Source organism: Nelumbo nucifera, chromosome 1 (assembly GCF_055504915.1).
Source record: "Nelumbo nucifera cultivar China Antique chromosome 1, China Antique-T2T, whole genome shotgun sequence".
NCBI classification, from domain to species: domain Eukaryota; kingdom Viridiplantae; phylum Streptophyta; class Magnoliopsida; order Proteales; family Nelumbonaceae; genus Nelumbo; species Nelumbo nucifera.
In genome coordinates, this window is record NC_142649.1 from 12437389 (window position 1) to 12460750 (window position 23362).

At 35.2% G+C, this 23362-nt stretch overlaps 1 protein-coding gene across 1 annotated transcript; it reads left to right on the forward strand.

The window, feature by feature from the left end:
- The first annotated feature begins 17354 nt into the window (after nucleotides 1-17354).
- Nucleotides 17355-20335, forward strand: LOC104610297 (abscisic acid 8'-hydroxylase CYP707A2-like). The gene is made up of 7 exons (XM_010276850.3): nucleotides 17355-17667; nucleotides 17787-18105; nucleotides 18356-18742; nucleotides 18869-19043; nucleotides 19212-19318; nucleotides 19437-19555; nucleotides 19661-20335. The coding sequence occupies exons 1-7, from the start codon at nucleotides 17447-17449 to the stop codon at nucleotides 19752-19754; spliced, it is 1422 nt and encodes a 473-aa protein (XP_010275152.1). The 5' UTR covers nucleotides 17355-17446; the 3' UTR covers nucleotides 19755-20335.
- The last annotated feature ends 3027 nt before the right edge of the window (nucleotides 20336-23362 follow it).

A 23362-nucleotide genomic window follows, 5' to 3' on the forward strand; every position in this document is an offset into this window, starting at 1 on the left:
GAAATCTCACTTGTCAGATTAGGATTTTGGGATTTTATATGGCATTAGGTTAAACCTGACCCATATATCGAATTTACTAAAATTCTCCTAATATTTTAATTACCTCAAATGTCAAGAAAGTAGGGTCAAAAAAGGTTTTGTATTATCATATACAAGGAGGGTTTGGATTCTAAAATTACAACCTGTTAAAGGTTGAGAATTGGGGAAATAGAGAGGGTCTAAAATTTATAAAACCCTTTTCAAACAAACCCCATTACCATCCTAACTTGGGTTAAAGACCTCAACTCTTACCCAACCTAAAGTCAGGTTCATGCTTTTCAATCCTCGCCCTGATGCATCTTCGTATATATAATAATAATAAAACAGACTAGATTTTCCGATCTGAATTATATTACACTTCCATTTCGCGTTTAAAATTTTAATAATTGGATTGATTTTTTTTGTAAGAAATAATTGGATTGAATTCGGATATAGCTAAATCCAATCAAATTACAGCCCTTATCGTGCCCTTAATTTTTTATAAAATAAAATCCCAGATTTTTGTCACCTATGACCTTTAGAATTTATTTTATCCTTCTTCTATCCTCTCTCCTCTCCTCTCATTTTCCAGAATCTCCATTATCCACCTCTATCAAACCAAGCTTGCTCTCTGTACCAAAGATTTAGATACCAGGGTAGGAGCTAGCATAGGACCTTGAGATTAGAACTTTCTTTCAATTCTTTTGGATAGAGGTGCAATCAAATCAAGCTTTAATTCAATCTCTTAAAAATATATTTTTTAAAAGAGAAAAATGAAGTAACAGTCATTCACCAAATTCTTTTTTATAAATTTCTATATTTTTACATATAGAATAATATAAAAAATAAATTTCTTTTATTTTTTAGTTAATGAGCTTTAAATTTTCTTTTTTATATAACTTATATATTATGAGAAGCATATAAACTAACTAATGGTGGCTCAATTGATATGCTATTTAGCTAGTTGTAGGAGAGACTTGGGTTAGGGGGATGGGCTACCCCCAATTGTATAATCCTATAAAGCCAAAAAATGTGCTAACATGAGATTAATAACCTAGTTAAAAGACATTTTCAGAATTGAATTAATGAAGATAACCAAAGGCTTACATTAAGTTCTTTCTTACTACATTTTATTATTTAACCAGAACAGTCCATGAAACAAATCTACATTAAATTAAACTAATAAAAACATATGGAAAAACTTGATAACCCAAGGAAAGGAGCAATGATCTATTTAGATTGGTTTACCCCATGTACTTGTAGGCAAATTTGAGTTTTTTTTTTTTTTTTTTACATTAATTTGGGTCTAAATTAAGGTTCATATTTAGGTTGACCTTTAACCTAACCCAAGTAATCTAATTTACACCCCTACTTTATTAAAGAGAGCCAAAAGTGAATGAGAATAAGAGATATTTAAGAGGAAAATAAGGATTTAATGGAGAGGGGAGATGTTACATTTTTTTTTTTTTTACATTAATTTGGGTCTAAGTTAAGGTTCATATTTAGGTTGACCCTTAACCTAACGCAAGTAATCTAATTTACACCCCTACTTTATTAAAGAGAGCCAAAAGAGAATAAGAGATATTTAAGAGGAAAATAAGGATTTAATGGAGAGGGGAGATGTTACAAACATGAACTATTAATGTTAGAGAGGGATAGAGAAATTTAAGAATGGTCTTATTAGAGAATAAATATGGATTTTATGAGAAGCAATGAAGACCATGAGGTTTTAATGATTTAATTTAAAAATAAAATATGCACATGTGTGAGAAACGAGGGGAGGAGGTATATATATATATGCTCGAGTTTGATTAAGCTTGATTCAAATTCAATGTTAATCAAGTTCAAATATCAGAGTAAGTTTGATCAGTTATTTGAATCAATGTTTTCGAATCGTTGTTGACCTGGATGGTCAGATCATTCAACCATCCAGGCAATCGTTGTTGACCTAGTTCCGTTTCACCCTTAACCTATTCCTTGGCCAAAAACTGTTGACTTGGTTTGTGACTCATTGACCTAGGCAATCGAACCATTGACCCATTCAACCTAGACAATGGTTTTTGACCATTTTTATTTTAATTACTTTTTTAATTTTTTAAACTGGAATGGTCATTTGAACCATATGGTCGAACCACTGACCCAAAAACCAATGGCCAAAATGGTTCCAATTCCATATTGTTTTTTAAAACATTGGTTTGAACTCAAATTCAACCAGTAAGATATTTTTGAGCTTTTGAATTGAATTCGAACTAGAATATAGAGATATTTTAGTCGAATCAAACCAAGATATGCTATAGTTCAACTCAACTCTATTTGATTTGCACCCGTACTTTTGCATATAATATGTATTTGGATACAAGTGAAAACACCAATTTTCTCTATCAGCTTCTCAAAGACAAAAATGGTAATTTGGTAGGGTGGGGTTTTACCCTGATAGCTCCCTTGTTGAATGGGCAACACCATGCCACCATCACCATTCACATGTAATAATAACATGTGAACTCATGATTATGGAACTTGGAAATGTTGTGGAATGGTGTCCATGGTACCTAGGGGCAAGATTCAAAGTATAAAAAACGCAAGGTGTATCAGTAATGTAATTTTAAGATATGTATCGACATACACTTTGGATATACATGGATACAAATGAAAAATCAAAATACACATGAATGTGCTAGAAAACTCAAATAAAACCTAAAATATGAGTTTTATATGCATGTATATGCATGGATACAGGCCCATATCAACCCGATATGAACCAAAAGGTATGAAACTGACCATTTCTATGTGTATCAAGCCCTCACCCAAAAGATATGCATCAGCTGATACAACCCAATACTTTGCATCTTGATTGGGGGGCCAACCATGGGGTGGAGGGAAAATAAACATGGATGGGGGCCAACTAGACTTGCTCATGGGTCGGGTAACCCGACAAGTTAGCCCAGCCTGGCCCGTCCTAAGTTAGGCTTGGTCAAAATTTTAAGCCCACGGGCTTGGGCTCTAAAAATCGGGCCTGGCTATTTTTCGGGCCAAGTTCGGGCTTTCCCAAATAAGCCCGGCCCAATAATACTAAATATATAATAGAAATATGATATATATATATATATCTTAGTAATATATAATATATATTATATAATAGTAAAATTAATAACAAAAAAGTATTATATAATATTAAATGTATAAAATATTATACAATATATAATGTAATATTATATAGGGTAGGCTTCGGGCTCGGGCCCGAGCTTTAGGTTTTATGTAGGGTCGGGCTCGGGTTCAATATCTAGGCCCGATGGTCGGGTTGGGCTTGGGCTTAGGCCAGGTGATTTTCTATTTATAAAGAGGCAAATCCCAACCTGGCCCATGAGCAGGTCTAAGGCCAACCGTTCATGGATATTATGGGGCATGGAGGTGGGGCATGGGGGTAGGGGTGACCATTTTCAGCCTGACCTATAAAACTCCAACTGGAAACTTAGGGCTTGGGCCAAGGATCTATGCCTAGGCCTAGTTCAGGCTGGCTCAATTCTTCAAGCTAGACCTAGACCCAAGCTAGGTTACTATTTGAAGCTCGAGACCTAAGCTGGGCACAGGCTTTAGCTTTTATCATAAGTGCTAAGCCCGGCCTGGCTCGACCCATAATCACCCCTAATAGGGGAGTCATGGCTCCTTTGGATCCCCATTTAGGATTGTCAATGGGTCGGTTTTGCCCTACTAAGTAGACCATACAAAACTGATTATTTTGGTTTTGCTTCCATGATTTTGTCCCAATTAGTTAAGTTGATAATATCAAAATGGTAAATTTTGATGGATAATATTGATTAAAAATAACTAATTTATTAACATATAAATAATTTAGTATTTACTATCATTTTTACAAAGTTTATAATATCAAAATTTAAAATTTAAGTTATTATTAAAATAAATAAATAACTAAATAAATATAGTTTTCAGTATAATCAATTATAGACGTATTAGACCTAACTATTGGCATAGACACGCAGTTCTAGGTATATAATTTTGACATTTTATCCTGATTAATAATCGGTTATTTGAGATTGAGACCACCCTAACTAGGATTGCAAATGAATTGAATCGATTTCGATAAAGGGTATATCCGATCCGATTCAATAAGAAATACAACCAATCCAAATTCAATAAAAATCCATATGATTCATTCCCAAGATTATGATTTGAATTCGAATTCGATGCAATTTGGATTATAATAAAAAATTGATAAACATAATATAAATAATATTTCATAACTAACAGATTGACATTTTTTATTTGATAAGATTTGTTAGGAGTTAGGACCAACTATCCAAATCAAACTTTTACTAGATTAAATTCGAAATTGAATCTTATTTGAGTTATCTGTAGCGACCCAACACGTTGACACTTGACAGCCCTAAAGCCCTAAAGCCTTAGCTCTGCCCTTGGCGCCAAACAACCCGTGTGGCTAGCATTCTAGCTAAAAATTCAAAGTGCATTAATTAGGGGTAAGGGTGGATACGAAATGAATATCTGACCATTTGAGCTCAGTTCGCCAAAAGGATGTTAGGCTCGAGTATGATTCGGGCTAGAAACTTGAATTAGAATTAGGTTCGGTTAAAAAACTCGTACATTTGACTTGGGTTCGGTTCCACAAAAATAAAAATAATATATATAAAAATTATTTGTTATTATATATAAAAAATAAAAACATTATATATATATATATATATATATATATATATATATATATATAATGTTAGACTTGATTAATCTCGTGAACTTCATGAGCTTAGTTTCATTGAATTCGAACTCAACTGGATTAGCAAATAAATTTATATATCGGATTTGAACTCAGCTCGATTAACAAACAAGATGAACTCTGAATAATTTGTAAAAAGCTCAATTCGTTTTTACTCTTATTAGAGACACAATATAATAAAATGACGAAAATAACCTTACATGCCAATCAAGGTGTTGTTAGAGGGGTTGGCAGGTGGGACCTTCAATTATGGTGGTGATTCAATGAACAAACAACGTCACCACCCCGGGCCACTACATGCATTAGAGTGGCCAAAGTGTTGTCCACCGTAGGATGACGCACACTCTCATTGTCGACATCCGTCCAATCAATTGCTTTCCCCTCTGTTTGGATTTTACTTGTTGAACTCTGCTGATCAAGCAGGACGCAGGTGAATGCATCCGACGACGCTTGATGGCGATATCACACCATCATCAGTCGGTGGTTTTGCAATCAAATCAATACTATTTTCCTGCTTTAGACTTTGAGGCTGTGTTTGATTGCAATGCAAATAAATGTGCATTGATGCAAAACAAAAATAAAATTTGCACTGCAATCAAACACAGTCTTAAGGATTTTATCATCGTGTCACCTTGTGAAAGCTGAAAGCTGTTTGAGAGTTTTCATTTAAAAAAAAAAAAAATCTTCCTCTAATTAAGGCAGGCTGTTGGGAATTGGGAGCCCTTTTTTTAATCTATTGTTTTTAATTAAAGTCTAGAAATTAGATAAGGAAAAAAGGATTTTTCACACAAAACCATGCAAGTCCAACAATTTAATCTGAAGCAAGGTGATGACTTAGTTTTTTCAGTCTCTTGACCAACTGACGTCAGTCATGACAAGCATAACCAGCATTCTACTCTTATTTTATCTCTCATTCATTCACACATTCACACACAATTATACATTGAGAGAGAAAGAGAGAGCGGTTACTAGTGGTGTGTATGGTATCAAATAATATTTTGATGATGTGCGATCTGTACTTTCCTAGCTGGAAGGAAGTTTGGATGTTGGTCTAGCACGTGGCCGGTTGAATCATAAGAAGAATAATATCAGAAGTCTCGGGGTGTTTTACCCAATGTGGGCCACCCATTGACCCTTTCGGCCTAAAGAACCGGACCACTTCGGTCCTATTTGGTTGTCCACCGAGTAAACATGCATGTAATTTGTATATGGCAATTCTAGATGATGATAATGATAGTAATGATATATCCAAAATTTTTTGTAAACTTTTATGTATATTTTTGTTTTTTTTATTATTATTAATCGGATGTAGATTGTAAAATCTAAATTTGATTACATAAACACCTCATCTAAATATGTGATAATCGGATTGAGCTATGAAGTTTCAGGTATCATTGACAAGCCTACTTGCTTGGTAGGGATGCAAATGGATTGGATCGAATTCGAATAAGGGTAGTGTATGTGTGTGTGTGTTATATTTATATAAATAAATAAATAAATAACAGATATATATACATATATATATATATATATGTTATTTTGATCGGATCATCATCTGATCCATTTGCACCCCTACTGCTTGGCTAAATTCTTCATTTTGTAAAGTTTTTTTTTGCATATCTTTTTTTGTTCATTTATAAAAAAAAATGTAAGATTTAAATATAGTGAATTGAATGTGGTGAAAAGTACTAGTTCAATTTACAATTTAAACCTCATAGTTAAATAGGGACTAAATTCAAAAATGAGCATTTTAATCAAAAGAAAATTCCACAATCTTATTCATATTTTTAATAGTAGTGTAAATATAGAATTACAGATGTGTTCAATTTTTACTATAGTTTTTTATATTTTTGTGTGTGAAACTAATTCTAATATTTTACACTTACCTTATGTTTAATATGATAAATATATGATATTACACATGTGTATGAATGCTTTTTTTTTAGCAAAATGTACGTATTTTTATATTTTTGTACTTTTATATTTTATTAGTTTTTATTATTTATTTATGACGTTAATGTTTAATGCATTTGACCCAAAAGTTGAACTATTTGTTATTAATTTTTATATTTCATTTTTGGCCAATTCTAAATTATGTATTTCATTTTCATTATCAATAAAAATAATTGTTGTTTATTACACTTATTTTTTAATTTGATTACATAAATGTGTCTAATTTTTCTATATTGTTTGTAATTATCTATATGTATTTCTATTTTAAAAATTTTATTATCTAATTATGACTTCGTAGATTGATCAATTTGATTCAAATGGTTAAAATGCTTAACCACTACTTGGATAAAGAATGATTTTGTTCTTGAGTCAATTTTAAAATATATAGATTTATACCGTTAAAAATATTGACATAGATCTAATTAGTAGCATTTATTAGTGAAAAATAACTTTAACATATAGGATTTAATAAGAGAAAATGGGATTTAATACCTTAAGTATAAGACTTAATTAGAGGAGATTAATTGAAGTGGAAAGTAATAATTGAAGTTACATTTTGAACCCTTACAATTACATATAAATTAAATACACAAATATGGGCATTTTAGTAACTATAAAAGCTGACATTAAAGCTATAATAAAATGACTGTTATACCATTTCTCAAACAAAGAAATAGAAGATAATTTTAGTCCAAAAAACTTCCACACTACATTTACACTTTTATATATAGTATATATACAAATATTAGAAAAAAATAAAAGAATTATATTAATTATAATTTTGGCTTTTCAATTTGTAAAAAGTGAATAAATAAAAAGTAAGCAAAATTTAATGTAATTGATTGAGATTTAAATTTATCTTTATATTTTGCTAAAGTTTTGTTTTAGATGAGCATTTAACCATTGCATTATTTGTTATTGCAAATATCCAGATGTTTTCCTTGAATTTAGTTTAATCTCCGTTAGAGGTGTCAATTGGACTAGATTTGGTCCAACCTGATCGAGTCCAATGTGAGTCCACTTACAAATGGATTGGGCCCAATCTGGTCCAAATCCAATACAAACCAAACCCAATCCAATCCATTAAAATGTAAATGGATTGAACCGAATGAAATATAAAAAATAGAACATATAAAAAATTACAAAAAATATACCTTTTTGGCATTGAGAAATCACTTTTGTAAAAGTGCTTTCATAAAAGTATTTTGATAAAAGTACTTTCACAAAAGTGCTTTCATACAAGTGCTTTTGTACTTTTATAAAAGTACTTTCATAGAAGTGATTTCACAAAAGTGCTTTTGTAAAAATGCTTTCATAAAAGTACTTTCTTAAAAGTGCTTTTGTAAAATTTCTTTCATAAAAGTGCTTTCGTAAAAGTGCTTTGTAAAAGTACTTCCGCAAAAGTTCTTCTGTAAAAGTGATTTCATAAAAGCACTTTTATAAAAGTGCTTTCGTAAAAGTACTTTTGTAAACGTTTTTTTTATTAAAGTGCTTTTATAAAACTACTTCTATGAAAGTACTTTTGTAAAAGTACTTTTGTAAAAGTGATTTAGTAAAAGTATTTTTGTAAAAAAAATTTTCATATAAGTATTTTTTATAAACTTACTATTTTTATAAAAGTGCTTTGATAAAAGTGATTTTATGCTAGCTTCAATTTTGATCGGTTTCAAATTAGACAAGAATTTAGCCTCATGATTCAATTATTGAAAATTTGGTTTAGATCCAATTTAGAGTAATAAAAATATGGATCAATTTATTTTGAATTGGCTCAATCCAATAATTATAGTGGACCGTCCAAATCTGATTTAATAAGATTTGAATTGGATTGAATCAAGGTGATGACTTAGTTTATTCTAATCTCTTGACCAACTGACGTCAGCCATGACAGGCAATTAATTCTACTCTTATTTTATCTCTCATTCATTCACACACATTTATATGTGTATGGCATCAAATAATATATATAAATATATATTAAAAAAATATAAGAATTATATAAATTATAAATTAATGTAATTGATTGAGATGAAACTTATCTTTATATTTTGCTAAAGTTTTGTTTCGAAGATGAGCTTTAACCACTGCATTATTTGTTATTTGTTATTGCAACTCTCCTGATGTTTTCCTTGAATTTAGTTGTCATTATTTGTTACTTGCATGGATACTTTCTTACATTAGTTGTCATTGTTCTTGGACTTGAACCAGACCATAATTATCGAGCTTTATGGGTTTTAGTTATTTGATTGTTTTCTTATGATTTAATGATCTAATTAATTGATTACATTGGTAAAACCATAATTCATTAAGCTTTTTAGTTTTAATTTTCTTGGGATATATGAGCCTGATAAAATTGATTTTTGAAATGTAATATCCATTTTCTTGAGTTCTCAAATTCTTTTTTAAAATTATAAATATGGTCTTTTTTTGTTGATTTAAAATTATAAATTACCAAATTTCCTCAGTAACAATCTTTTTATTTTCCTTCTAAAAAATTTAGAAAGTTTTAAATTCCACATAGTTCCTTTTTATTTATATTGGCATGCGGCCACAGGAAGTAATTAGCTAGACAAAATGTGCAAACAAAGCAAATTAACATATATGACCCCAAATAACGCAAAAAAAAGGCCATAAATAAATTAATAAGAAGATGCATTGTTGGAAGCTCAACCATCACACAATGTGGCCAAACAAAGTCCTTTTGTGTGAATACTTTTGAGGTGAAAAATAAAAAAAAAGTACACACTTCAAAGACATCTCTAGGGTTTAGAAAATGTCAATCCATAGATCTCTTTCTATGGATAAATGGTGAAGTTAGCTGTTCTTCTCTACATCACTGAAAAGAAATAATTAGTTTATAAATCATCTTCCCCACATAAGTAAAATGCATGCACATGCATATATGTCTATTCATGTGTACCCCCTTGATCAGACAATTTGGTGGAGAGAGAGAGTACTACACATTAGAGGACAGGGGAATTGGGGGTGGGCAAAAGAGGGTGCATGTGAGGCCCATTGACCATACCACATAGAGAGTGCAATTCTATGAGTTTAATCCCATGTCTCTTATTTTGAGGGGTGCCAAGTAACCATTGAGTCTTGACAACTAAGTCATCAGCAAAAGAAAGATGAGATTCATCTACATAATTATTGGCCTTTCTCTTGTTTTCTTCATTTATTTCTGCTTCTTGTGCTTTTGTTTTTATTTTTCTTTTCCTTTTTTTTTTTGTTTGAAGTATGTGATTGTATTTTTGGGGTTGTTAAATACATGATAAGTGATCATGTGAATATGACATCCAACCATATGCAATCTACCTTCAACTTGGTCTAGTAGATGCTTTTATTGGACCGAAGCTGAGGACCTTGGCTTGGATTGGTATGTTTGGTATCCAACATCTCATTATATTAGTATAAAAGCTTGTACCAGAAAAGGTATTACAGTGCAAGGGTACATAGATACAACACAAGTAGGCCCTAAGGTTATATTCCACATCCAATACATACACGATGTCAGTAGTTTTCTTTTGTGGTAGACCCAACAACATTAAGACATCTTCATCATTTTGCTTCTCAAGAAATGATGTATTTGATTGAATGCAATGGTAAGTACATCTTGTTAAATGTAAAGTATACTTCTTAAACCGTGAATCAATGAAAATTAAAGAGATTTTTAATCTGATTGGTTAATATCTAGATTTAACATACAACCAATATTAGTGAATGCATCCTAAATGAATTCACAATGAATAGATAGAGTCCTTACAGCCCTCTAATGAATGTGATGAGATGGGAGATTTGGTAGGAATAGGAGAATTGGTATCAAATTAAATATTGCCTTCATGAGAACCTAAAGGTAGTTTAAAGAGATGATGAAAAGAAGAAAATGTCACCTAAAGTATATGGATCAAAGGTCAATGATTGCACCAATGAATAAAAAGAGTGAATTTGTTGTAAAATTCAAATCCAACCCAATTAAGGCAATGTGATTCAATCGGTTTATAATTGGATAATGTGAACCCACCTCAATATGATTAACAATATCTAGTATATTAAATATTGTTAATTTAATTTAGAGTTCAGTTACTGTGCATTCACTAACATTCGCTGCATGTTAGATCCAAATCTCAACCAGTCCTAGGGCTGCAAGTCGGGCCGGGTTACGTCGGGCTGAGACCAACCCTAGTTCAACCTTAAGTTCTAGACCCTCAACTCTAACCCTAATCCAATCCGACTTTTAACCCGACCTACCCAACTCTAGCCCTAACCCTAACTAAATTCCTTCAACCCTAACCAAACCCAACCTAACCCAAAGTCAACTTCGGGTTGGGCTGGGCTCAGGTTGAGCCCAATCCAACCTTCTTCCTATCCTTTAAAATCTTGTAGACTTCTTAATCTTAGATCTTAACTCAACTTTCATTACATATATTCATCCTATATTTTATTAGTATTTATTTGTTGATGTTTTTATTGATTCTTTAAGTACAAAATTCAGAAAAAAAAATGTTTGAAATAACTATAGTTTATTATGATGACTTATAATAGATCTTTTTTGGGAAACAAACTATATATGGGTGGCAAACAATAGAGAAGAGATCAAGAATAAAATATTCAAAAACATAAAACATGTTATCAAGGTTTTAGTATTTCCAATTAGGATTAAGTGAAGTGATTATCTTAAATGAAATAAATGATAGTATGTGGTAGTGGCTATACAACTATCATGCATTTAAACAAATCAATGTATGATCATATATATATATGATATGTACCAAGGGGTCAACCCTAGCCCAACCCAAAATAATGCTAGGTTCATATATTTCAACCCTAACCCTAACCCGACCCAACCCGGTTAGGGTTGGGTTCGAGCTAACCCGGCCCAAGTTGCAGCCTTAACCAGTCCCATTAAAGTTTGTTTACTTTTTATTAGTTTACATTTTGCAAAGTATACTTTTACATTTAATAAGGTGTAATTACCATCACGTTCAACCAATCACATCTTTTGCTATATGGTGCAATGGATGTACTCAAAGGTTCAAAATTTTGGTATGTGTCGGATCGTATCGATTGATATGTATTGTATTAAGGGCTTCCCAATACACCCCTATAGGGGGGTGTTTCAGGGTTTAACCCAGTTCAGGGGGTAGATAGGCCTTAAACTGATCCCCTTGAACTAGGTTTAAAAAAAAAACTAAAAAAAGGGAGCGAACCCTAATACAGTCCGATATACCCCTACCGGTGTACTGGGCTGTATTGATATTTTGAACCTTGGATGCACCATATGTTTTTCCTTTAATTTATTAATATAACACAAAGTATATTATTCTCAAGGAATCATTAACCTAAAAGCTTAATAAGCTATTAGGTAAAGTCCCTTAATAAGCTTTTATTTTCCAATATGCCCCCCCTCAAACGAAAGTTCATCGGGCTTGAAGTGTGGACAAACATAGGCTCACCCATACCTTGTGCTGAAATTTAATTAATGGGGGCAATGAGGATTGAATGTTAGACCACTTGGCCAATAGTCTCTGATACCATCTCAAGAAGCTGTTCAACTTAAAAGCTTGAGTTGTTAGCTGAGGTCAATGAGTAGGTTTTTGTTCTCTAGCAATTTTACTAGTGGTTTCATGGAAAGAGTGTTGTAAAAAACAATTGACAGTTGCTCTACAATGAGGCTTGGATCGGACTAAAAATCAGAATGTTCGCTAGTCCATAATGTTTCTGATTAATTGGATGGTTAGCATATTCATCCCGTGAGAATTGTCATTTAACCAGCCAAACCCAGAAAGGTTACTGTGAGAGGTTAAACTATACAAAAACATTATGTTACCAATGTAACATGTTTAGTCCTATAATGCTTCTATGATGATGAGAAGGGTAAATTATAGATAAGTACCCTGTACTTTGGGGTAGTGATAGATAAGTATCCTAAACTTTCAATTACAACACTTGAGTACCCTGAACTCTCAAAAATAGACACTTAGGCCCATCCGTTAGTATTCTGTCAGTTAAACATTACATAATACAAAAATTACCCTTCTCCATGATGACATTCTCACATGGACAACAAATAACATATTCAAATTTCCCAACAATGACATTCTCTGGTGCTACTTTTACTCCGTAGAATAATCTCAAAAAATACATGAAAATGGATATTTTTAACATTATGTAATGTTTTAACTAAATGAATACTAATGGATTGACTAAGTGTCTATTTTTGAGAGTTGATGGCACTCATGGATTGACTAATTGAAGAATACCAAAGTATGCAATTTATCCATGAAAATTCGTAAAAAGAGTTGGTACCATGAAAAGTATTTGATATTTCTTATTTTCTTATATATAGACCACAGTAAGCTACTTGGTGTTGGTGTTGATGACGTGTGCATTGTAGGCGCCATTGGTTCCTTACATTGCACAACCCCAAGGCTGTATTTGGTTTAAAAAAAAGAGAGAAATAGAAAGTTGATAGAAAATTATTAAGGAATTTTAACATATTTTGTTAAAAGCATGAACATGAACTCTCTCTCATGTCATGAGTGCAAACTGTAGCTCGGCCTTCACCGACTGAATTTAGTAGAGAGCAAGGACAGAAAGAACGACCCAACCAACCCACCATGGCCACTCCTCACTCGCCCATGGATCAATCCAGCCACCCACTTACAGTCTTACTGTTTTCCCACGGCCCCTGGGTTTGGTCGGACCACTCGTTCGCCCATGGATCGACCCAACCACCTCTCTTACTGTTTTTGTACAGCCCCAGGATTTGGTCAACTCGACCACCACCTCTTACTGTAATTTAATTTCCTCTTTCTTGGTCTCCTGCAGCTCCTGTTCACTAATGGTGATGTTTGTCAACTAGCTTAATTAAACAACGTATCCTGTTTCACCAACTTCTGTAAACGTTTAAATAGAATAGTGGGTGCCAATGGAGATGAGCTAGCGTTGCACCCATCTTCCTCTTGTCTTATCAGGCAGATTGGATTGGATCAAATTGGTCCATCTTCAGATCCATTTCTACTGTTTATGTTGTTTGAAATTTGGGTTCCTCTATAAATTATTGAAATAATTTAATATTACAATGACTCATCGACTCCTTTCCACGTATGGAACTTGGAAAGATGCATGCATGCTGCAACTCTATTATGCATTTGTGCTAGCTCAACATTTTTTTTTTCTTTGGTCTCCCTTAAATACTATGGTCAATATTAGTGTCCTAATCCACCTGAAACCATAAAATTGGAGAATATAAAAAGAAAGAAAATTAAAGGGAAGTATTTATTAACTACTATATTATATATACGCAAATTATGGTAGGAAAATTAGTTGAACTCTCAACTATACATAAGCCCATCAATTTTGATGGGATTGTTGCTGCTATCTATTTAATGTTTTTTAATGTTTAAATAGACTAACAAAACCCATAAATAAAAGAACAAAAATATTAAAACTCATGTATATTAAGTTCTTAGTTTATATATTCAGTATTATAAACAAACTTAGGTGTACTAATCTTGAATTTAGGTTAAGATGCCAACTAATTGGATCTCATTTATTAGTTATTAAATGTTAACAAGTTTTAAATTTCTGAAGGGTTTGTCTTAAGTGTATTCACTTTTATCACCCTGTCCTCTATTGTAGAATGTTAATTAATTAAACATTTATTATTTTAAAAGATTGAGCATCAAACTCGTTACATTCATTAATATTGACTGCATGTTAAATCTAATCTCAATCAATCACGTTAAAGTCTACTTACTTTTTACTTATTCGTGTTTTATAAAATATATTTTCACATTTAACAAGATATATTTACCCTTATGTTCGATCAATCATGTCTTTAATTTGTTGCACAGTACAGTGGATGCACCATGGATTTCAGCAAAAATGCTAATATAGTTCTACCAAGAGGAATTCTACAAGTTGATGCAACTATTAGAAACAGCCTTATAGACATGGGTGGGAGCTATGAAATTAAAGACCTACCATCAAAGTTGTTGATGTCTTTTGATGAGACCTGTCATGTCTGTGGACCCAATAAATTTACTAGCATTCTACATTTCCCTCTACTCTCTATTTCTATCAAACCAAGCATACCCTAATTGAATCAATGTTTAAAAGAACATACATTGGATGCAACATTTATAGTCTCAAAGTCAAACATTTACAGTTTTTTATTTTTTCTAGTAATGAAATGGATAAGGGGTTTGAACCAAGAAAGAATTGGTGTCCATCAAATAAAACTTTCCAATTTATTACAACTTTGTACCTTAACTATAGTACTTGAGACATCATAACAAAAACGAGTTTCAAGTTTCCTACTTGAACTACTTGACTCAAGTCGATACTGGACAACTTGATTCAGTTATAAAATTAATATAAAAATATACTATGAAATTTGATTATAAATTTATTTATTTAAGTTATAAATAATTTAATATCAAGAAATAATTTCTATTTATATTGTGAATAAAAATGCATTAAAATTAATATTTTATTATATACTTGACTAGGTTATGAGCCACTTGAGTCGTTGGATACTATGAAGCTTGAACTCGAGTTTGACTAACCACTCAACTCACTCGAGTTGGATTTTACCAAAAAATCGAAAAGAAAACTTGTTCAAACTTGATTATCCATGAGTGGAATTTTAATATTTAGCGAACTGAGCTCGAATAGATAGCAAATAGGCTTAGCTCAATAGCTCACTTACATTTTAAACCTAGATAAGGGCAAGCTTTCCACATCATGAATGCCAATGAAATCACTAATTTCGCTAGCCGGGTCTCTATATGGGTCAGAGCTCCATTACATATGTACAACAATCTTACTAAGTCGAAAACATTTTTCTTTTTTCATCTAGTGTATGGCTCAATGTTTTCAACTCATTATTGATACATCTAGTCGGACCTATCAATTTGCCACCCAATCAGTTATCTGGTTTGTGTCAACCCCTAACCTGCCATTTTATAGAAAGATTATTGACATAATCAATAATCCATTGATCCAAACTGTTGAATCATTGACCCATTTAATAGGTTCATGGTTTTCATATTATCTTATATTATAAATTTTTATTGATGCTGTTGTAATCCCCACTTCACATATTTAATTATTAAATTATATTTTTGAAACTAAAATTCCATGGCTCTAAAAGGCAAGTTAAGTATATATAATTAATCTACTTATTTCATATATCTATTTCTTAGAAAAAATCTTAAGTGAATTCAACCATATATATATATATATATATATATATATATATATATATATATATATTGTGGTTACGAATTTATGATAAAACATGAATAAGGGAAAAGGGCATTTGGTTTAAAAAAAATCCTTTATTTCATAGAAATGCTTTCTCATGATGTCCTCTAAGAAAATTGACCAATTAACAGCCATGAATTGTTTCTAGTTAATAAAGAAGAAGTAAATAAAAGGGAAAATATTAAACTAGGAATTTTATTTTCTTTTCAACATTTTATTTTTTCTTTCTCAGAAAAATCAGTAAGATAATATACTGTAGCTGAAACCCTTGACTACTGAAAAAACAATACCTAGATTTCAGGGAGAAGATAACAATTAAATCCATAAAATATTAGTGAAAGAATAGCTTATTATCTTCTCCTTTTTTACATAATTTAAAAAACAAGCAACCCCACAACTTAATTAGAGGGGATTTTGAATTCCACGGGCTAGAAATTACCAAACAGAAGAAATCTGTTAACAAAGAGGGATTGGAGCCCAAAATATTAATTTATTCATGGATCATTTGATCCCTCAAGGCTTCCAATGGCCGTTTTATCTTCACAAAAAGAAAAAAAAATAAGAACAAATATTTATTATAAAGAAAAAAGGAGAAGGCTGGATTTATTTCACTCAACCAGATGAGAGATGACCACGGAAGCTTCGAAAAGGCCATCCTCCCCGTCAGGCCCAAATCCAGAGTCTTTTGTTTTTCTGTCTACGTCAAAGCCCAAATCCTTCCCCCCTTAGGCCCTATCAAGTATCAACACCCCCCCTCCCCCCCACTACCAGACAAAATCAACTTTCCACTAAATACCCCGTTATTTATGTAAAATATAAATCCCACCCACAGCCACCGTACAGCACATGGAGGGTATTTTCGCAATTTCACTCCCCAAATACATCCCACCGCTCCCTCATGTTCAACGAACACTGCTGCAAAACCCGGATTGCCAGATTAGATACAGAGCATATTTCCAAAAGTACCCTTCGGTTTATTGTCTATGGACGAAAATGCCCCTCTCAGGGTAACTAAAGCCACAGAGAAATAGAGAATCCTCTGTGCCCGAAGTACTGCAGAGAAGGATCTGGTGTGTTGTGTTCTGGTCTTGGGTGTTGGGTTGGGTTGTCCCCTTCTCTCTCTCTCTCTCTCTCTCTCTCTCTCTCTCTCTCCCTCCAACTTTCTCTCTCCTCTGGGCAGTGACGCACGCAGTCAGGGTCAACAGGGTCACACGCTCTCTCTAACCAACTGCCACGTGCTCCTCCCTCCCCCTTTCACAGCTCTCTCTTTTACAAGACATGAGCTGGAGAGAGATTCCCTCGGTGGAAATCGAGCTGGAATTTTGAGGAGATGAAGGCCTCCTCTACCTATAAATACCATCTCCCTCACTTGACTTCTCCACACACCACACACCCTTTTACGTTCAATCATCAGAAACCCAACCAGTTATTCCACAAATCCAACTGCTCATCGATACCAGCATGGATACACCCATGTTTTCAGTTGCTGCTGCGTCACCCTTCTGGGTCTTTGCTTCTCTGCTCTCTCTGTTTCTCCTCCTCTTCACTCTCGCCCGAGTGCTCATCTCAGGCCGCCGAAGTTTGCCATTGCCGCCAGGCACCATGGGTTGGCCTTATATAGGAGAAACCTTTCAGCTCTACTCTCAAAACCCAAATGTCTTCTTCGCTTCCAAAGTGAAGAGGTTGGTCTCTTTGTTAGTTAGTTAGCGACTTAGCTCAGCTCTTTTGTGCACTGATGATAATAATACAGTCTTCTTCTCTTCTGTTTTTTTTTTTTTCTGATTTAATGGGCTTTTTATAGGTATGGGAAGATATTCAAGACTCATGTTCTGGGATGTCCCTGTGTGATGATTTCGAGCCCAGAAGCTGCAAAGTTTATCTTGGTCACCAAATCTCATCTCTTCAAGCCTACATTCCCTGCAAGCAAAGAGAGGATGTTGGGCAGACAAGCCATCTTCTTTCATCAGGGACCCTATCACATGAAATTGAGAAAGATTGTTATGAGGGCTGTCATGCCTGAGGCAATCAAGAACATCGTCTCTGATGTCGAGACGATTGCTGTCAGTTGTCTCCAGTCGTGGGATGGCCAGTTGATCAATACTTTCCAAGAAATGAAGACGGTGAGTTTCCAGAAAGCTCTCTGCTTTTGCCGAGGAAAAGCAGAGATGAATCCATCTTTGTCTCTAGCTTCTCTTCCCCTGTTTTCCTCTGTTTTTACCTTCACTGGAAGGGAGGACAGGGCACCAATCACCAATAAATAGAGCACAGCTTGGCAAGCTTGGCTTCTACTAGATATGGGTTCTGGATATTTTATGATTTCATGCCAAACTGTTCTTCTGGGTACTGATCTGATTCTGGTTCCTCTTGCAGTATACATACAATGTAGGACTGCATTCCATATTTGGAAAGGAAGGAGCTCTCTATAGAGAAGAGCTGAAAAGGTGCTACTACATTCTTGAGAGGGGCTACAATTCAATGCCCATCAACCTTCCGGGAACTCTCTTCAACAAAGCTATGAAGGCCAGAAAAGAGCTGTCTCAGATCGTAGCCAAAATCCTCCATTCCAGGAGGCAGAGCAAGGAAGAAAGAAACGACCTGCTTGGGTCCTTCATGGATGAGAAAGAAGGCCTCACTGATGAACAAATTGCAGACAACGTAATTGGAGTCATATTCGCTGCCAGAGACACCACAGCCAGTGTTTTGACATGGATTGTCAAGTACCTGGGAGAGAACCCAAGCGTCCTACAAACTGTCACTGTAAGCAACTAAGTCCCACCCATGAAAACATCTCTGTTTCTTCTGACTTTCCTTTTCATGAGAGAACAAAATCAGGAATGCTCTTAAAAAATTAATGGGTTTTGTGGGCTGGTTTTGGCTTTACAGGAAGAGCAAGAGTCCATAATGAAGAGCAAGGAGAATGGAGGTGAAGACAAGAGTTTGACTTGGGCAGACACGAGGAAGATGCCAATAAGCTCAAGAGTTATACAGGAGACTCTGAGAGTAGCCTCAATTCTTTCTTTCACTTTCAGAGAAGCGGTTGAAGATGTTGAATATGGAGGTTGGTGTTCAATCATAAATATATTAAAAGTAAATTAAGATGTCCATATTTTATTTTCTAAATTTTTCTTTTGTTTTTTCTTTCCAGAAATAAGTCCTTTTCTTTTCTCTTCTTTTTCTATTTTGATGTCATAATCTGAATTGCTTTGTCTTTTTTACCTCCTTTCAGGGTATCTTATACCAAAAGGGTGGAAAGTTTTACCACTTTTCAGGAACATTCATCACAGCCCAGACAATTTTCCAGATCCTGAGAAATTTGATCCCTCCAGATTTGAGGTAAAAATAAGCATTTATTATCATTACTATTACTTTTTTCTTACTTTCATATTTACTGTTTTATTCCAAAGGACTTGAACTAAGGTCAGTTTTCTCTCTCTTTCTCTCTGATCACCAGGTTGCTCCAAAACCCAACACATTCATGCCATTTGGAAATGGGGCACACTCTTGCCCTGGGAATGAGTTAGCCAAGTTGGAGATCTTGGTCCTTCTGCATCATTTGACCACAAAGTACAGGTAACCCATCCAAACAGCCCATGACTTTTCAATAATAGTAGGCAAAATCAAGTTTCCTATTGTATGATGTTTACTGATATTTTTTTTTTCTATTTGCAATTACAGGTGGTCTATGGTGGGACCACACAATGGAATCCAGTATGGCCCATTTGCTCTGCCTCAAAATGGCCTGCCCATCAGATTATTTTCAAAATCATGAAAGTCCAGTCTAAACAGACAAAATGGATACTGGTGTTTTTAGTTCTTTCCATAAATAGATTGTCTTCTGAAGAGAGAAGGCTAGGACTACTGAGAACTTTCCCAAAGAAACTGAGAAATCCTTCACTGTTTTCAGCCAGAAGACAAGACATGGAAAGAAGAGGAAATTTTAGGAAAGGAAGATAAGAAAGGGAAACAAGTGCAAACAAAGAGCCTTCCAAACCAAAAGAAATGGAACTTCAAGGAAACAGCAAATGCATGCAATTGGAAACAAGCTCTCTTTCTACTTTCTTACTCTCAATTTTGTAAATAATGAGAAGAAAACACTTCTCTTTGTGGGGTTCAAGTAGGTAGCTGGTTGCTCAACCCAAAAAAAAAAAAAAAAGTAGGTAGCTGGTTATAGTTGAATGTCAGGTTCTTGGGTTAGTCTAAACCCATGTTCCATTAATGCTTATAAATAAAAATCAACATAGAAGACAAGCAGAAAGACCTCATGTATTATTATTTTCATTTCTTTTATGTTGTTCTGTTTTCACCAATGAGAGATAATAGATTGATCAATTGTTCTTTAACCAAAAATATATTGCTAATTAAAACATTAACATACTGTACGTAACTACTAACTTGATCATGAATTAGTATGACATAACAAGTTAACAGTGTGGAATGAACAGACATGTTCTTAAGCTATCACTGAAAAATACTCCTTCACTGTTGATTCCTCGAATTGGAATAAGTATGATCATTTCTTTTGTTACACTATCTAAACGGAACGGAATGGCGAAACAGAATTCATGTAGCCGAGTCAACCCGATTTAGACGATGATGATGATCCAAACAGTAAGAACATGGAACAATTATGCTCTCAAGAGTGGACTTCATGCTAACAACTTGTGATAAATAACCAATATTCAGCAATTTATTCTCATACCATTAAAATCCGGGTTGAAAGAACATTCAAACTAAAGTGAGACAAGAACAGTGGAATGATTTAAAGATGGCCATCTTATTAATTTCAGACGTGGGTCTTGGGAACAAAATGTACTAGAAGAGTCTGTCCTGTTTTTCTAATCAGATATGAAGGAGAAGGTCAAAAGAGTAGATGGAAAGTCCTTTATGATCATAACTAATGTTCTGTTCACATTAAGCTGATACTGTATTTTTCTCACTTGGGCAGGATATATTCTGTGTTGAATTAATTAGACCAACTAACTTTGAGAGCCACCAATCTATATGTAGAATTAGGGACGCTCCACTAGTTCTTGATCTCTAGTTAATTCAGAAAAGTTAATAAAAGATTGCAACTTGAGATCACTAATTAATAACCACTCTTTTAGAGTAGTGGTTTGGCATCCCTTATTCATTTAAGTTGAACAGCTGGGTCACCCTTATTGTTATATAATACATCAAATACAACACAACACTTTGATTTGTAGTTATTGCTGTCAAGTATGGAGCCAAGGGCAACAACATAGTTTCTAAAGTTGAAGGCCGACGGGTTCAACTTGTTGAGAGAAACAAGATGTTAGAGACCCTAAGAGTTATCCCAGGGGCAAAGGCTCCAACAGTTAAGTTAGTAGAGGGCTCTAAGGGGTTGGACCAAGCAAGAGAGGTGACTTAGAGCTTGAATTTCAATGTGTGTTTATCTCAATGTGGGAGCACCTTTTTTATAGTCGGAGTTGCCTGAGAGTAGTTGGGAGTAGGTGGCGGCTGTTGGCAGTGGTTGGTGATGGATGGTCAGGGTGCACCCAGCCGATGTCACGTGTCAACATCTGTACGATGGGCAGGATGGATCCAGCCGGTGCCACGTGTCAAGATCTGCAGGTTGGCCAAATACCCCTACTTCACTTGCCCCCCACTCTCAAGGCCATAGCAACCGAGGTTAGTTGGCGGGTTGTGTTGAGGCCTCAACTTCGGCCGAAAAGAGTATAGTACATTCATGTGGAGGCGTCAACCTTGGCTGCAAAGCTCTTCTTAGCAGTTGTGCGACAACTGCTCCTTCGTTCACCCTTTACATCAGCAAAGGACCATCCCAGGCTGAGGGGACATGACCGTGGCCCGTGTGGGTGTAGGCTATCCATGTCAGTTGTTCGTGCCTCGCACGAGTGTTGATATCCCCCATCGTATGTCCATACGCAAGACGAGCGTCGGGGTTCACTAAATGAAGTCGTGTATGAGACAGTGCGGGGAGGTCTGGTTTAGCGTATCCTTGAGCTGGAGTCAATGGGCGAACCGACCCATTCTCTTGGCATCATTTCGTCTCCCAAGGTCGATGCCACATGGATCCCGTCGGTTCGGGCTATTAGGTCAGCAGGTCCGTAGCCATTGGATCAGTTGGATCTAAGCCATATATTTTTCTTTAAATAGAAAGGCTGGTTGAGTGACTCTCCACCATTTGCTCGAAATCTTCCACCTTGGAGCTACTGAGGACACCTCGATTATCTTCTTTAATTAACATCTTTAGGTAAAAAGTTCTTGCCTCCAACATGTCGGCCTCAGATTCTGGTTGTGAGGCTTATAACATTCCTAATTAGAGTACTCCTACCAGCACTCCTATAGTGATGGGAGTGATAGTAGTGACTTTAAGAGCTCCTCTCGGACATCTAGCTTCCAAGTGTTGTGGGAAAGGGTTGTGCCTCGCGGGGCCGAACGCGACTAGAAGAGTGCAGACTTTGCCAATGAGAGTATTGGTTCCACGCGGCTGAGGGCTGATGCCTCAAGAAATGTTCTTGGAAACCCTAATGTGGTAGACGTGGAAGAGACTGAGGAACCCATAGCCGAGGAGCGGGCCGAGGCTGAGCGCCAAGGTGTGATGCTTTGGCGTTACCCCCGCTCTGACTTAGATAGCACTTTCGGTAAGGGACAAGTTAGCGCATTAGCCGAAAAACACTACATTCTAGGGGACTATAGGGTTAGAGTCCCCTACTTGGGCAATAGGTTATGGATTTCTCCCGAAGAGGAGGTGTGCATCCATGAGCATTACCTTCACTTCGGCTGCGGTTTCCCTTGCACCCCCTCATTCCCAAGATCCTGAACCATTAGAACCTCACCCTTAGCTAGCTCACTCCCAATGCTGTTAGGACGATAATGGCCATATTGGTGTTGGCCCATTTCTGAGAGGTGTTAGTGATGCTGAACATATTTCAGAGTTTGTTCGCATTGAGGAAGCATCCTAAAGGGGAAGACTTGTGGTACTTCCAAGGCTAACAGGGAAGGGTTGTAGACAGCCTGCCATCTGCCCACAATTGGAAGAAGAAATTCTTCTTCGTTAGTTGCTCCCAAAGTTGGTCCTTTCGGTCTAATTGGGGGAACCCAAACACGTTGACCGAGAGGATTACGCCATGCAACAACGATGAGGATAAGGTTATGATGAATCGGCTTCGGCTGGGCGGGACGATTCATGTCAAACCCTTGGTGAAGGAGGAGGCCTTGGTGATGGCCGAACTTAGTCTTGCCCCCCTTGGTATAGACGCTCCCATTGATTTACAGAAATTGAGGGCAATAGAAAGACAAAGTTGCTGGAGGCGGCATCTAAGAGAGCCATCGGGAAGGGAGATGCCGGGAGCACACCTCGGCATCCACCGGAGGAGGGGGCCACAAGACAACAGG

Coding starts and splice junctions, on each gene's coding strand:
- LOC104610297 (XM_010276850.3), top strand. CDS start 17,447: ATGGATACACCCATGTTTTCAGTTGCTGCTGCGTCACCCTTCTGGGTC. Junction 18,106..18,355: donor CTTTCCAAGAAATGAAGACG/GTGAGTTTCCAG, acceptor TTCCTCTTGCAG/TATACATACAATGTAGGACT. Junction 19,556..19,660: donor CATTTGACCACAAAGTACAG/GTAACCCATCCA, acceptor TTGCAATTACAG/GTGGTCTATGGTGGGACCAC.